The following is a 16,356-nucleotide window of genomic DNA, read 5'->3' as shown; positions in this document are numbered from 1 at the left end:
CTGATCCAGCCTCCTGGACCTGACTGCGTTTCTGTACACCCGGTGAACCGTCGTCTGGCTTCTGCATGAACAGCCGAATCGCCGGTTAAGAATAGCGAGGCCGACGTGGCACGTTCACACGTGTGGATTCGACCCGGGCCTAAACCCGGACTGAGGAACCGAACCCGGAGGAAGAGTGCAGGTTTATACCTGAAGCCGTTACGTTCAGTGGCTGATCTATCGTGACTCGCCGTCATGTCCGGAGTCAGGTGGACGAGGACTAGTTTAGGTCAGTGGTTACCGTTCTGACCAGATAATCGGCTTTCCTGCTTTCAAAACACTCGAATCGGACAATATGAGAGACGAGACAATCGGTAATCACCTCGTCTTCGGCCTCGTCTAATTATATTTTCTAGTTAATCTACAATCCAACCTCGTCTGACCGTGGGACGGGAGAAAGTGCTCGCGTCCTCCAACATGCAGCGACTTCACAAAGCACCGTTCTGCTCAGCCAGCGGGCCGGGCCGTGTGACGGCCGTAAACACACCCACTGGTCCCGTGCTGCGTCTCGCGGCTCCGTCGCTCGTTCCGCATGAAGTTCGACACATTTTTACTTCCCTCATGAAACCTGTTTAATGAACGTCGCTATAAAAACAGCCCCAACACACATCCATTGAAGTTACAAAGACAGCAAAACTAAAAGCACAGTTGAAGGTCAAGGTCACATTAACATACGAGACGACGTCGTATTTCACCAGCATGATTCCCTTATATTGGTATACTGTATATACATATATATATACATGTATATACAGCTAGACACAGAGCACCGCTCCCTGTGATTGATTAAAATAGAAATATAATGAATGACATAAAAACAGAGGTTGGGGCTGTACCCCACATGAACCTCGGCCGCGTATGGGACACCGCACAGTTCCTCCCAGAGACGTCACTGGGATACAACCAGTGGCGTGTCCAGAACACCCCGACCCCCAAATGACACCTCATAACCCTCAAGTCTGAAAGTATCTGCGTAGAGAGAGGCAGAACCAAGATTTGAATCAGCATTCTGGAATGCGTTGTTTTTTGTTTTTGTTTGGGGGTTTCTTTTGGTTTTAAGGAGTTTGAATAGTTTATACTAGGATTAGTTTGGTCACATTTTGTTGTGATTTGTATAACTTTCACATCGAGCAGCTTAGCCAGCGTCAGTATAAGTAATGCAATGTAAAAAGAGAATAAATAAAACCACATAAGGAATGTCGGGCACTAAAAAAAACACTCTGGATACACCCCGAGTTAAGTTGAAGTGTAAAATGAATTGCTGTCTCGATGCTGTCCCTTTGGACTGTACACTTTGGTCTGCTGTCATTCCATGAAAGAAAGGATTGCTTCCTGGGGGGTCAGCAGATGGAGCCTAAAATGGGCCAAGCTTCATTTGCTGTTCCTGGGATGAATCGCTTGGCTCCACCTCATCGTGGATCTGATTCCCTTTCTCCATCCTGGTAAACGGATAGACCAGCACCGTGACATGTGGGTCACGTGGCGCGAAGGCCACACGTGTGACAGTCTTTCATCTCAGGAACATGGACTCGACACCTGTCGACCACATCGCTGCGCTGACAGGAACCTATTGTCGATTCACCCGGTTCTTAGCCACCAGATTACATACATTTTGGAAAGTGATGAGAAAAAACTGAAAACTATCAGATACATAAATAAAATGTTCCATCCCCAGATTCTTTGGCCGTTCTAAGTCCTTAGCTTATACGTTTTAAATGTGCTGTGCATCCGTGCGTTTCCCTGAGTAAATAAAAAGGAACTGGACTTCCCATCCAGCCGAGGTCGTTTTCACTGTTGTGTTAATTCAATCTGCCTTCAACCTCAGCGATGGCTGGAAGAGCTCCTAAACACACAGAAGGAACGAGTTGAGTTGTGGGCCTGATCCGAGCAGATATAATTAGTCAGACAAAACATTGTATTTGGCTCACTTGGTCTAATCCTGATTGGCCAAATGAAGATGGAGCACATGGCGAAAGCAGCCACGAAAGCTACGCCTCCTGTTACGATGACCATGGCGTCGTGATAGAACCAGACGCAGGCAGCGCAGCAGGCCACGGCACTGAGGAAGAGGAGAGCCATCATGAATGGTGAAATACTGAAACCAAGTTCGGCAAGAAAGATCAACACCGTACGGAAGCTCATTGCATTCACTGAAGAAAAAAAAGAATTCGGTTTTCCTGAATTTCTGAATTAATGAGATAAATCCTTTCTTTCCTGTTTTTAGAGGTATTTTTTTCTGTTTTTCTGAAATAATGAGATAAATTAATGCTAAATGTTTTTTTTTAATGTTATTAGAGGTAATATTTTTCTGTTTTTAGAGGTAATTTTCTTTCCCGGTTTTTAGTGGTAATTATTTTTCGGTTTTTAGAGCAAATGTTTTCTTTTCTGTTTTTAGTGGTAATTATTTTTCGGTTTTTAGAGCAAATTTTTTCTTTTCTGTTTTTAGTGGTAATTATTTTTCGGTTTTTAGAGCAAATTTTTTCTTTTCTGTTTTTAGTGGTAATTATTTTCAGTTTTTAGAGGTAATTTTTTCCCAGTTTTTAGAGCAAATATTTTTTTTTCTGTTTTTAGCGGTAATTTATTCCGGTTTTTGAAGGTAATTTTTTCAGTTTTTCTGAAATGTTGAAATAATTCTGTAGGCCTATTTATTTTAGGTCTAGTAATGGCTGCCGTAGATCTTGCTTGTTCTATTCGCTTTTATTTTCATCTTGGTTTAAGACACTGGGAAATACTCTGCTGTCTGAGTAACCTTGAAGGGATTGTTCTCAGTTTATCGACTTTGCGTATCACCTCAAGTCTATGCGGTTGTTCAGAAGAAAGTGCCATTCTGATTTGCTGGATACTGCGCTGTTTCTTCAGGAACAGATGGATCAACATGGCATGCTCCATGGATATAAGATGATGCACCAGAAATGCCTTCAACATGGCTTTGTTGTTACTCAGGAAACAATTAGGCATTTGTGTTCACCTGCTACACTGCTCAAAATATCCAATCTGTGGGCAAACGAGGGCGAAGGCTGCATGCAGCATCGACATGCTTCTTCGGAAAATAGGGCTTGAAGTTATCTCATAAATTCAGGAAAACCGAAACTTTTTTTTCTTTCTTTAAGTTCTCATAAATTCAGGAAAACCAAAACTTTTTTTTTTTTCAGTGAATGCAATAAGCTTCCGTAACATCGGGTTGAGAAAACCACATTACTAAAAATATCATCCGGCAAAAGTTCACTTTGCTCTTTTGTCACAGTTGAGAGCGGCAGAACTGCAGAACAACCAGCAAAGCGAGCTGCTGAGAACACGTGACAGATGCAGCATTTTACAAAAACAAATGTCTGCACCAGCTCTCACGGGCCGCAAAGAATGACGGGATGGGCCACATTTGGCCCCCGGGCCTTGAGTTTGACACATATGGTGCAGAGAAAGAGTATTATGATAATTACATAAATATAATAGGAATATATTTATCTGTCTGCCAGAACTGAGGCATTGTCTTTTTTTATTGGTTGACCTTGTTTGTTTATCTGACCTTTCAACAGATTTGTGGTCCAGCGAACCGAACCGAGACACATCAGAGTCTGAGTCGGGTTTTTGCATACTAACTGGCAAGGATGTAGGACCTGGATGATCATCACAGCCACGCCGTTGGCCATCTTGTCAGTGAAACTCATGGCTCCGTACACGAATGCTCCACTTTGCTGCAGACAGGTATGAAAACGGGTCAATGTGCGATCAGCGCGCGTCACACGCCTCACACAAGACTCCTCACCGTCTGATCGCCAATCAGCTCGGCGGTCATGGCGAGCGACATGATCGTAACGGTGGCAGAGCCGGCGCCCAGCAGCACGCCGGCCGCGTACACCCGCTGACCCATATTTTCATCCAGCAGCACCCAGGTGGCAAAGGCCAGGATCAGCAACAGGCCCACAAAGTAGGTGACCTGGACCAATCAGAGGAGAGCTACTTCAGTCACCTCTTTGAAATCTTTAAAAAAATACTGGACATGTATGTTAGATATTCTCCTCTTGCAGTTTGCCAATATAGAACCAATGATCTGGCTTAGAGTCATTTAGAGGCAAGCGCTGCGCTGATCAAACGCTGGATGTGAAGATAAATGTAAAAGAAATCGAGCTGGTCCTTGCTCACCGACGACTCGGATGCCCTGGCTGCGGAGTAGTGAGTGAGTACATCGTAAGTACAGGATAAACGGGGGCTTTCAACGACAGACCGCTTCAGGACCGTAACGCCGTAGCTGAGTGAGGAACAGCTCTAGAACTAGTTCGTGTCTTTTTTCGTTGTACTATTTCTGCGTGATATCAGGTGAGGTCCGGATTAAGAGTGAAAGAAGGCATGCCAGCCCTGCCCTCTCATGTCTTCTTCATCAGGAGGGCCAAACGTGAACCTTTGGGTACCAGCTCAGTCAATTGTGTTTTTACTTACATTTTTCCCAATAAGTTTACTGAGAGGCTTCATGATGAAAGAGAAAACGAAGCCACTCAGGCACATCACCAAAGGGATCGTTGCAATAAATTTCTGTTGGACGGAGGAGGAGAAAGGTGAACAACAACGAAGGGCCTGCAGCAGCGCTGACAGCGAACGGGGATCCTGTTACCTTCGGCAGCTGTAAGGTGTTCACAAGATACATGGAGATGTAGGTCTGAGACAGGTTGACGATCAGCCTGGTGAGCATGTAGAGAAAGGCCATCTAGAGGGGACAGACACTCACGGATCAGCCGGAGAAGCAGAGACGCTCGACCATCTGTGGAATCCTCCTACCTGGTAAAAGGAAGGTTGCTGCAGCCAACACTTCCACTGCAGAACACCTGCTGGGGTCTTAGGGCGAAGAAGTGGGGGACCCTGCTCCCCTTCTCTCTCTTCGTCATCCATTCTCTTCTCTGTGGTTCCAAGGTGGAAGACGATGGAGAAGAGCGCGCCGATGCCCAGCACCAATAAGGCCAGATTCTGTTAGCGAGCACATCAAAGGTCAGAGGGCCAAATGGCTGCCGGACAGTGTAAGACCGTCCAGCCCTGATAGAGGACTGTGCTCTAATCTGTGCTGCTCTAGTCCATTCAGTTTTATTTCTCCAGCGCCAGATCAGAACAGGAAGTCATCTCAAGGGCTTTACAGGATCAGCAGGGAGAGACAGAACCCAACCCGACCCACAAGGGCAAGGAAAAACTTCCCTTTAACAGGCAGAAACCTTGGACAGAACCTAGGCTCACGGTGGACGGACCTTTCCAGTTTCTGAAATGTATTGTTGGCCATTGTAGAAACATTTCTACTTTTTAAATCAGTCAAAAATCAACAACATGTCAAGAAATAAAATCATCAGTCGACACATTAAGATGATTTTTTTCTTTCTGATTTCATGGCCGTCACGGGGCTCGTCAGAGTGCTGCGTGGCGAGGCCTGGGGCCACGCCCCCACCCAGCTGCCCGGTTCCACTGTTTTTACATGTTATTCTAGCTTCTCTGCTCGGGTTCTTCACACGAGGCACCTGAACGGGGGCCGTGTGACCCAACTCACCCTGAAGACGGTGACGTCCGCGGGTCCGAGCGCATCACTAACTGGGCTTTCATCCTCACCAGCCTGGAAGTGAAACAGCAGCCAAGCCATTCCGTACACCGTGATGTTGGCCAGCACTGTGAACGCATACCTGCACACACACAGGGGGGGGGTCACTGGGGTCTGTAGAACGCCGCATCGTGTGTCTGCGTGTTTACAACGCATACCTGTAGGCAGTAAGTTCAACTTTAGCATGCTCGCAGGTGACCAGCTCCGGAATCAGAGACAGGTGTGAGATCTGAACAGCGGCCCAGCCGAACTGAAAGATGACGATGAACGGAACGAAGAAGATCACGCTGACCCACTGAGGGGTGGAGGAGCTGCAGCCCAGACACTGGTTGAAGACGAAGGCGAAGGACAGCAGCACACTTAGCGTACCTGGAGAACAAGCATAAACATTTGTTCCCAATTCAGAATGAACCAAAATGAAATGAGCTCAACCATCCAAAGCGGAATTCAGGAAATACTCAACCTTCAATGACGACTCTGCATCGCTTCCAGTGGTATTGAGACCATCAATGAAAACTTTAATCTGATTACACCTAATCTGAAAGCCTTTGGTATCTGTTAAGGTGTGCAGCACTCCTGCTCTACATTTACAGTTCTTCAAGTAGAAACAGGAAACACACCGTTACTACAAGTCTATCTGATGAGGTCATGTGATGGTATAAACTAGAACACATAGACCCGACGTCATCTAAACCAACAACCTCTATTAGATGTGACTAATCTGTCTTTATCAACAGACTATGTACCACAATCCTTGAAATAGTCTGGGAATTAAATCCACTCTAGATCCAGAGAGCCGAGCCAACTACAGACCTGCATCTAATCTTTCCTTCCTCTCTCTTTGATCTCCAAATCAACTGGAGTCACATGTCCTTTGTTTGCTTTACTAACAATCCAACTAAAATGATTAGCATTGTGTGAGCGGCCCAAGAAGAGTTTAAATATCTATTCAGATAAGTGTACATCCGCCACCCAGCTAGAACCCAAGGATTCTGGATAAGAGGTGGAACGTCTTAAAAAGATGAGCAGAATTCCATTTGCTTCAGATTCAGCCTTCAGGGATCGTTCACATGGAGGAAGGAGAATCTGGAGCGACACGCGGGGCCAAATAGACGTCCAAGCGGCACGGAAGCTAGTTAGCCGAGGCATTAGCCGCCCTTGCTGCCGGCTCTCTGGGGGACAGACCATTATCCCTCATAACAATATATGACATTATTTTAGTTTTATACTGAAAAAGCTTCAGCCTATCCACCATGAGCATTAGGTTCTGTCCAAGGTTTCTGCCTGTTAAAGGGGAGTTCTTCCTTGCCTCCAAAGTTCTTGCTCTTGTGGGTCAGGTTGGGTTCTGTCTCTCCCTGCTAATCCTGTAAAGTGCACGTGTCGTTACATTGAACGGCCTGTGAGTCCTCATACACCACGAGTCACCGCTAGTCAGCACGAGTCACCGCTAGTCACCGCTAGTCACCGCTAGTCACCGCTAATGACTTCATTATTCATGTTTTTTAACTCCCAATCAATCTTCTGTTCATAAACACATTTTGGTTTTGTCTGCACCGAACCAACAACCCGCCTCCTCGATATAATCGGTCTCGTTTTCCTCACCAGCATGAAGGACAGGTGTGTGAGTGTTGCTTTCACCTGTGAATAATTCACACCTCACCCATTAGGGTGAAATTATTTCCGACTCCCACCTCCCGCCCGCGGCCCGGGAGTCGATCTCTCACCCACTAAATGCCACGACTTCCTCTTCCCGTAGGCGCCACAGCCAGGGGTCTGGTCCGACTCGTAGCCGACGAGCGGCGTGGAGATGGCGTCGGCTACCTGCCCGACCAGCAGCAGCACACCTGCACCATCCAGACATGGGCTTTGTGATAATCATTCATTCCACATTTTATATTCAAGGACCCTAATTTGACACAGATTAGAGCAGCGATCCTGTCCTGACTTAACGTGCACTAAATTACTGACTGAAATATCGATACATCCCGTAAACCAGCAGCGTTAGAACATCTCTCTTGTGATTGGCGGCAGACCTGCGTGCGTGCTCTGGAAGCCCAGGACTGAGTGGTAGAACACCAGCAGGTAGGTGAACCACATGGACGCGCAGAGGTCGTTCAGGAAGTGTCCCACCGCGTAGCTCAGCTTCTTGGGGGCTGCTAGAGGCCGCTCCGGGTCCGTCATCTCACCTTTCAGCCGGATTCTCTTCCCTGGGATTAGGTCTGACTCGTCCCGTCATTAAACGCATCACATGTTAGTCATTCCACGGAGGACGGGCTCCTCTTCCTCAGAAGATCAGCTGACTGAGTGAACGCGAGGAGGAGCGATAGAGGTTTGAACACCGACCTACGCGAACCCCCTTATTTAAACTGCTATTCATAAAATGGCGCCCGTGTGCTAGCTTTATGCTAGCTGTCATATGTGGCGGAAAAAACAGGCAAAGAGATAATATCTGAGCAGAAACCTCCTAGTTACTTAAGTTGAGCCCAGATAGTAAAGAAGTAAACAGCGCAGACCCATACCGGTGACGTCACAGCAAGAATGCGTGCAGCCAATCAAAAGTGTTCTCACGTGACGAACAAAGATAAACAAACTCGTGTAAGCATGAGATAATTCCCTCCCTCCTGCCGCCGCATCGTAGTAAACTGAAAGTCATAGCACGTTTCATGAAAAATAAAAATAGAATTAGGTACTTTTTTTTTTTTTCATTTTCTAACCGCTTATTCCGCTATCGGGTCGCGGGCCAAGCTGGAGCCAATCCCAGCAGTCAATGGGCGAGAGGCGGGGCTACACCCTGGACAAGCCGCCAGTTCATCGCAGGGCAACACAGAGACAGACAATCAGCCACACACACACTCACACCTACGGACAATTTAGCGTCACCAATCAGCCTAGTGGGAGGAAGCCGGAGAACCCGGAGAGAACCCACGCAGACACGGGGAGAACCCGGAGAGAACCCACGCAGACACGGGGAGAACCCACGCAGACACGGGGAGAACCCGGAGAGAACCCACGCAGACACGGGGAGAACCCAGAGAGAACCCACGCAGACACGGGGAGAACCCAGAGAGAACCCACGCAGACACGGGGAGAACCCAGAGAGAACCCACGCAGACACGGGGAGAACCCAGAGAGAACCCACGCAGACACGGGGAGAACCCACGCAGACACGGGGAGAACCCGGAGAGAACCCACGCAGACACGGGGAGAACCCACGCAGACACGGGGAGAACCCAGAGAGAACCCACGCAGACACGGGGAGAACCCAGAGAGAACCCACGCAGACACGGGGAGAACCCGGAGAGAACCCACGCAGACACGGGGAGAACCCAGAGAGAACATGCGAACTCCTCACAGAATGGCCACAAGCCGGAGACGAACCTGCGACCATCTCGCTGTGAGGCAACAGTGCTTACTTTTTTTTTTTTTATCTTTTATTATCAAAAATGTCATATTATTTACAATTTTACAATATATACAGTGATAAAAACGGGTGGCAGCAGTCCATACATGCATACTCATACGTACTCCAAACCGGCACCGAAATCATAAAACCATAAACACAGCAAAACATAAGGGTGAGTAGACACGAGGCCTCTCACCAAATCATAAACACATAAACTCAGGAAACATAATGGTGGACAGACACTTGGCCTCCCACCAAATCAAAACAAATCAATAAAACCAAACATCAGTAACTCAGTCAAAATTAAATTTCAGTGCTTCACCGTGCATTTGAACCAAAGTGCTCCCCTCAATAAACCCCTGCAGAAAGTCTTCGTGATCAATGTTTTTATGAAGTGTCGTTATTGTCCTCCTCACCGTGTTCCTGAATAACCTCCAGACGTCCGTTACATTATTGTCATAGTGGGCCAGATTCCTCCTGAATTTTACCGCGTACCTTGCATGGCTCAAGACCAGGTTTAGCAGATTGATGTTCTCCCCCTTCTTCTTCCCAGTCACTCCGAACAGCCACAACGCCTTCCACTCCATCTCCACCACATACCGTCCTCTCCAGCATCTGTCAATCATCTCCCTCATCCTCTCAAAATACCCCTGAAGCTCTCTACATTCAACAAACTCATGCATACACGTTTCTACACTCACGCGACACACATCACATTCTTTCTTCACATTCGCATCAAACCTACTAATTATTACATTATTGAACACCCTATTGTGACATAAAAGAAAATCAAAATCCTCACATTCATGGCTGTTCCATTTCACCCTCAGGTTCTTCCATATTGTTTCCACCCTCACTTCGTTCACTACTCTCACCCACACTCTCTCCGCAGCCGGTCTCCTCACCTCATTCGCCCTCAAGCATTTATACACCATTCTCGTCTTGACATTCTCCAGCCTCACCCTCCGTTCACCCTCACCCACATACATCTCGATCTCTCCTTCACACGCTCCGGCCTCCTCCTCAATCATTCTCACCCATTCGCACGGCATTCCACTCTTCATTCTCTCCATCACTCCTTCCGCCGTGCCCCGCCAAATCTCTCCCTCCCTTTCCCTCACCTCATCCACTATCACCTGTGCCCTCATGAACCCCGGTACATGTTCATAGACTATATCCCTGATCTTCCTAAACCCCGCCTTCCACATGACCCTGTTGTACATTGTGTTCCCCTCGTGTGTTATTTGTGGGTTAAAGAACAGTGGTTGCTCCCATACCTGCTTCACGTTCGCACACTCATACTTCACATGCTTCACAAACTCTCCCCATGCTGCCAGTACTTCCTTATAAAACTCGCTCACTCCGTCCATTCTTGCCTTCTTCAGTGCCATGTACACTCCGCTCTCCCCGCACCCCCCACATTTATTTATCGCCTCCCTCAAAAAAACCTTCCACCCATGGTCCCTACTCTTATCCAAATATCTAATCACCGTTTTAACTCTGAGTGCCTTCACCTTATCCCGTAAATTAATCAGCTTCAATCCCCCGTCCACATAATCGTTTTCCAGTACCTCCCTAGCTATCCTGACTCCCTTCCCTCCCCATAGAAAATCCTTAACTAGCTCATCCACATCTCGCATCACTCTCTCCGGCACATCCAACACAGCCATCGCATACACAAGCTTACTCATCACCAACCCATTCACCACAACCACTTTCCCCCTCAGTTTCAACCCTCTCCTCTTCCAAAACCTCAATGACTTCCTGATGCTGTTGACTATCCCTTCGTACTGCATGTCTCTCCCTTCTCTATCCGCTATCCCTAAGTTGACTCCTAACACCCTAAAATAATCCTTCCTCTCGTTCAGCCCTATGTCCACCCTCCCTATCCTGTCTGCCCCTACATACATTATTTCTGACTTTTCTATGTTGACCCTGGCTCCTGACGCCCTGCCATACATTTCTACACTTTCCAACACCTCTACTACGCTCTCCGTATCCCTCACTGTAACTGTTGTGTCATCCGCATACTGATATAATAAACTAATCTGACCACCCGGTAGCTCTACACCCCTAATCTTATCGTTGTGCTGCATCAGTGCCGCTAGCGGCTCTGCCGACAGCGAGTACAGCAGAGCCGATAGCGGGCACCCCTGCCTGACTGACCTCTCTAACCTGAACGTGCTGGTCACTATACCGTTAATCTTTACACAGCTCACTGCCCTATCATACATCCTCCTTATCCATCCTATCATCCTATGCCCGAAGCCCACTCGTTCTAGCACCCTGTACAAATATGTGTGATCTACTCTATCAAATGCTTTGTTCAGATCTAAACTCAGTACTATCCCTCCTTTGTCCCTCTTCGTGTAGTCTATGGTGTCCCTGATGCTGCTAATCGTGTCTGCTATATCCCTGCCCAGTATGCTATAAGCCTGTGTGCTCCCCACCACTGTCCCTATCACACTTTTTATCCTGCTCGCCAATACCCTCGCTAATATCTTATAATCTCCATTTAGCATACTAAGTGGCCTGTAGTTTTCCAGCTTATCCCTACTTCCCTTCTTGTGAATGATCATTACTAACCCTGTCGTCATGCTAATTGGCATCTCTCCCTGCTCTTCTATCCTCCTAAACAACCTATCTAGCACTGGCACTAATTCTTCCCTAAATTCTAAATAAAATTCCCCTATTATCCCATCTATCCCTGGACTCTTATTCCTCCCTAGTCCTGCTATCGCTGCCTCTATCTCTCCTGTCCCTATCTCCCCCTCACACATTACCCTATGTTCCTCGCTCAGCCTACCTTTCACCTGCTCTAGAACCTGTTCCGTGCTTGCCTCATCTGTCTCTTCTTTCCTGAATAGTTCCCTATAAAATTCCTCAACCCTTTCAGCTATCCCTACAAAGTCTGTTATCTTCCCTCCCTCCTTTCCCTCCACCTGTTCTATGTGCTTACCACTGCGCCACCGAGCCGCCCAGAATTATTGAAATTATAGAACTCTATAAACTTTTGTTCAAGGAAGCCGTGACTCGCAAGACAGATGGCCGATTGTGATGAGTTCAATTTGGAAGCCCAAAAGATATAAATGTAAATAAATAAAAACATAATTTTGAAATAAATACCATTTTGATAAATGTATACACATTATTTATATACAAATATATAATATGGCCATTAAATTGTAAAATAAGGTAATATTATGAAATATATTTTTGTTATTCTTTAATAAACGCATTATTTATTATTAGATTTTGGGTGAGGTAACATGATTTGGCCATCTCCTGCTATTCTACTACAACGACTGTGGACGATTGATGACTTGACTACGTAAAAACTCAGGTTTACCAGAATAAATGCTGTTGCTGAAGAATGTAACTGTGTTTATTGCAAGTCTTTCCTCAACTGGTAACCATGGTAATTTACGATGCATGCTGTCTATGCTCGTTCTCGTAGGGCAATGTAAAACTAGCCTTGCTGTTCTGTTTTGGGCTGTTTGTAATTTCTTCAGAATACTTTTTGATGCTGATGACCAGACAGGTGAGCAATAGTCCAGGTGGCTTAAAATTATACATTTAACAACTTGTCCCAGAACGTGTGATGGAACAAAAGAAAGACATTTTCTTGCCATAGATATACCATATCCCATTTTCCTAACGATTGAGTCAATGTGCTCCACCCATGACAAATGACTATCTACTTCCAGGCCTCGTAATTTGACCTTGTCCACCTGCTGTATAGGTTTACGCTCCAAATGAAGATTCAAAGTTTGCATCGATAACTGTTTATATCTAGATCCAAGAATAATGGACTTTTGTCCATTATTCATCTGGGGAACGGGCGTAGGCAACGCAGGGGCTTCAGCTCAACCTGACCCATATCCAGCCATTTGGGGGGGGGGGGTATTAACACCCTGGGATGGAGAGGGGGGAGCAAGAGGCCGGCCCACCAATCCTGAGGCCCAGCCCGCCATATGTATAGACAGTGGCGTGGCCAACATGCTGAGGAGGAAATGTCGTATTTGGTTAAGGTTAAGGTCACCCTCTTCAGGGCTGATTGTACTCCACTGTATACTGCACCCTTGTGGGTCAGGTACAAACAGACCAACCTAAGAAGTTATAGGTCTATACTGCAGCCTTGTGGGTCAGGTACAAACAGGCCAGCCTACAGAAGTTAAAGGTCTATACTGCACCCTTGTGGGTCAGGTACAAACAGGCCAGCCTACAGAAGTTAAAGGTCTATACTGCAGCCTTGTGGGTCAGGTACAAACAGGCCAGCCTACAGAAGTTAAAGGTCTATACTGCACCCTTGTGGGTCAGGTACAAACAGGCCAGCCTACAGAAGTTAAAGGTCTATACTGCAGCCTTGTGGGTCAGGTACAAACAGGCCAACCTAAGAAGTTCTAGGTCTATACTGCACCCTTGTGGGTCAGGTACAAACAGGCCAACCTAAGAAGTTAAAGGTCTATACTGCAGCCTTGTGGGTCAGGTACAAACAGGCCAGCCTACAGAAGTTAAAGGTCTATACTGCACCCTTGTGGGTCAGGTACAAACAGGCCAACCTAAGAAGTTAAAGGTCTATACTGCACCCTTGTGGGTCAGGTACAAACAGGCCATCCTAAGACGTTATAGGTCTATACTGCACCCCTGTGGGTCAGGTACAAACAGGCCAACCTAAGAAGTTAAAGGTCTATACTGCAGCCTTGTGGGTCAGGTACAAACAGGCCAGCCTACAGAAGTTAAAGGTCTATACTGCACCCTTGTGGGTCAGGTACAAACAGGCCAACCTAAGAAGTTAAAGGTCTATACTGCACCCTTGTGGGTCAGGTACAAACAGGCCATCCTAAGACGTTATAGGTCTATACTGCACCCCTGTGGGTCAGGTACAAACAGGCCAACCTAAGAAGTTAAAGGTCTATACTGCACCCCTGTGGGTCAGGTACAAACAGGCCAACCTACAGAAGTTAAAGGACCATACTGCACCCTTGTGGGTCAGGTACAAACAGGCCAGCCTACAGAAGTTAAAGGACCATACTGCAGCCTTCTCCAGAAGTTAAAGGTTCCATACAATGACTGCATGCGGATACTTCTCATGAAGCCAAGACGGTCCAGTTCCAGTGAGATGTTCTGTGGTGTCGGGGTTAACGCCCTTAATGCTCAGCTGAGACGCTTGTCTTACAGGTTTATATGTCGGCTGAGTGATTCAGGGAATGACATCATCAGGCTGCTGACTCCGCCCAGCCACGTGGTACACGATCTTATTATAGTACTACTGTGTTTATTTGTCTCAATGTTGTGTTGCTTTGATTGGACCATTGTGTCTGTAATAAAGATTTGATTGATTGATAAAGTCAATTAGTGTTTCACTTGAATCAGAAAACTTTGTTAATCCGCGAGGGAAATTCCATTCAACAGATCATTTACAATCTGCTGTATTTGCAGAATGTGTTTATTTTTGCTCATTTTGTTCATCACTGCCTTCCTGCACCCTAACCCTCACTGGATGCAGTTTGAAACGCCTCCGTTAACCTGCAGGCCATCGCTAGCCACCTGGCAAGTTCATTCCTCTTGTTGGTCGCAGACTTGCTCGTACGCGGGCCGTTCTCCTCCAGTTTGGTTTGGTGAAGACTCTTCACTGAAGAGCTTTGCTGCAACACGCTAAATTGCCAATGTCTACCAACGTTAGCTGCAGCTGCACTCGCGACTGGGTGCTTTGCGTTGATGTGTTAAACTTGAGCTGCTTCGGTGGTAGACAAACTCCTTCTTACAAAGGATGACAGCCAATCAGCATCCAGTTCAGTGTCACTGCCTTTTCAAAAGAAAAGAAATTGATAGACAAGATTAAAAAACATAACGCGCTAAATAGGACTGAAATTAATTAATCGCAATTAAAACAATAATTTGACACCCCTATTTATAACCAATCAAAAGTGAAATTATAAAAAAAACAAAATACACTTAAAATAAGACAAAATATTTCATGAGAAGTTTACTAATCTGAAAAGATATGATCATTTTCAGAATGCTTTGCACTCCGTCGAGCGAATGTCATGTAATTGCTGGCGTTTATTTGTCCTTCCATCCGACTGCTAGCAAGAGAACTCAAAAAGATCTTGATCTTCATGTAGTCCGGTGGCTGAGAACCAGAGTAAAATGGGGACACGGCGGATAAAAGCACCAAAAAAAATTTATGTGCTCTACATCACCATAGCTTTCAATTTTTGGTGGGAGCCGCCTCATCAAGATGGCGGATGGCGGCCATATTAGATTTCCGCCATGTAAAATCTATAAATGCCAATATCTCGGCTTCCAAGCCACTTAGAAGGTCAATCTTGGTGTCAAAGTACAGTGGTACCTCAGCTTACGAATTTAATCCGTTCCGGGACTAGCTTCGTAACGTGAAAACTTCGTAAGTAGAGCCGCGTTTTGAATGTAAATGCACTAATCCGTTCCAAGCCCCGCAAAAGTATTGTAACGGTTCATGTTTTAGGAGTGTTCATTATTCCTACGCTGCAGAGAGTCCGCAAAGGCATCCAGGGAGGAGGGGCGGTGTGTGTGTGTGGGTGCCGCGGGGAGGAGGAGGGGAACGGGAGAGCTGCGGCAGCTCTCCCGTTCCCCTCCTCCTCCCCGCGGCACCCACACACACAGAGAGTTACCCGTCGTGTGCTTATTCCAGCGTCCGACGGACGCTACATTATGATATTTTTTTAAAATATTAATCTACCTGTTAGCTGTTACTTTTTGTCCTCTTTGTTTACTGGTCCTTTGCGGTGTTTTCTGCCTCGCGTTTCTTGAAAAACTGATCCAATGACGTCTGCTTTTGCCGGCTTTTGACAATCCGTCGGAAATGTGCGAGGCAGACGTCATCATAATGAGCAATAGCCCGACTTGTCAACACTTTTTCCGGGTGACACGAGGGGGACACGAATAGCGTGCTGGGATACACGCATACGCAACGGGTTGCCAGGCAGATGTTAGGCGATAGCCAATGGCAGAGCAGCTACGAGCAGCTATTTTTGACTTCGTAGCCTGAAACGCCTTCGTAACGTGAGGCAATATTTTCCCATTCAGAAACTTCGTAACCTGAAAATTTCGGATGTAGGGACATTCGTAAGCTGAGGTACCACTGTATACATTTTCTGAGTCAGGGAATGCATTAAAGCTATTGAGAATACCACTAGATGATTATTTCTGCAGAGATCAAATAAATAATGTTCATTCTGGCAATGGATGCATCATTTTCAACTGGATTCCTAAGCAGCTGGACAAATGGATAACATGCATGGATTGAACTTGATTTGCTTAACTTTTTAACACAAGTATTATTACATGTATAATCAAATTA

General features: G+C 46.3%; 1 protein-coding gene across 1 annotated transcript; it reads right to left on the bottom strand.

Annotated features, from left to right (window-relative positions):
• Positions 1 to 1,820: 1,820 nt before the first annotated feature.
• On the bottom strand, positions 1,821 to 7,789 carry LOC137904911 (major facilitator superfamily domain-containing protein 12-like). The gene is made up of 11 exons (XM_068749128.1): positions 7,642 to 7,789; positions 7,333 to 7,452; positions 5,767 to 5,977; positions 5,561 to 5,690; positions 4,810 to 4,995; positions 4,646 to 4,738; positions 4,474 to 4,566; positions 3,803 to 3,973; positions 3,637 to 3,731; positions 1,968 to 2,098; positions 1,821 to 1,882 (listed from the first exon to the last, which is right to left on the bottom strand). The coding sequence occupies exons 1-11, from the start codon at positions 7,787 to 7,789 to the stop codon at positions 1,839 to 1,841; spliced, it is 1,422 nt and encodes a 473-aa protein (XP_068605229.1). The 3' UTR covers positions 1,821 to 1,838.
• Positions 7,790 to 16,356: the final 8,567 nt, after the last annotated feature.

This window comes from Brachionichthys hirsutus, chromosome 15, assembly GCF_040956055.1.
Source record: "Brachionichthys hirsutus isolate HB-005 chromosome 15, CSIRO-AGI_Bhir_v1, whole genome shotgun sequence".
NCBI classification, from domain to species: domain Eukaryota; kingdom Metazoa; phylum Chordata; class Actinopteri; order Lophiiformes; family Brachionichthyidae; genus Brachionichthys; species Brachionichthys hirsutus.
This window is presented reverse-complemented; position numbering and strand designations above follow the sequence as displayed.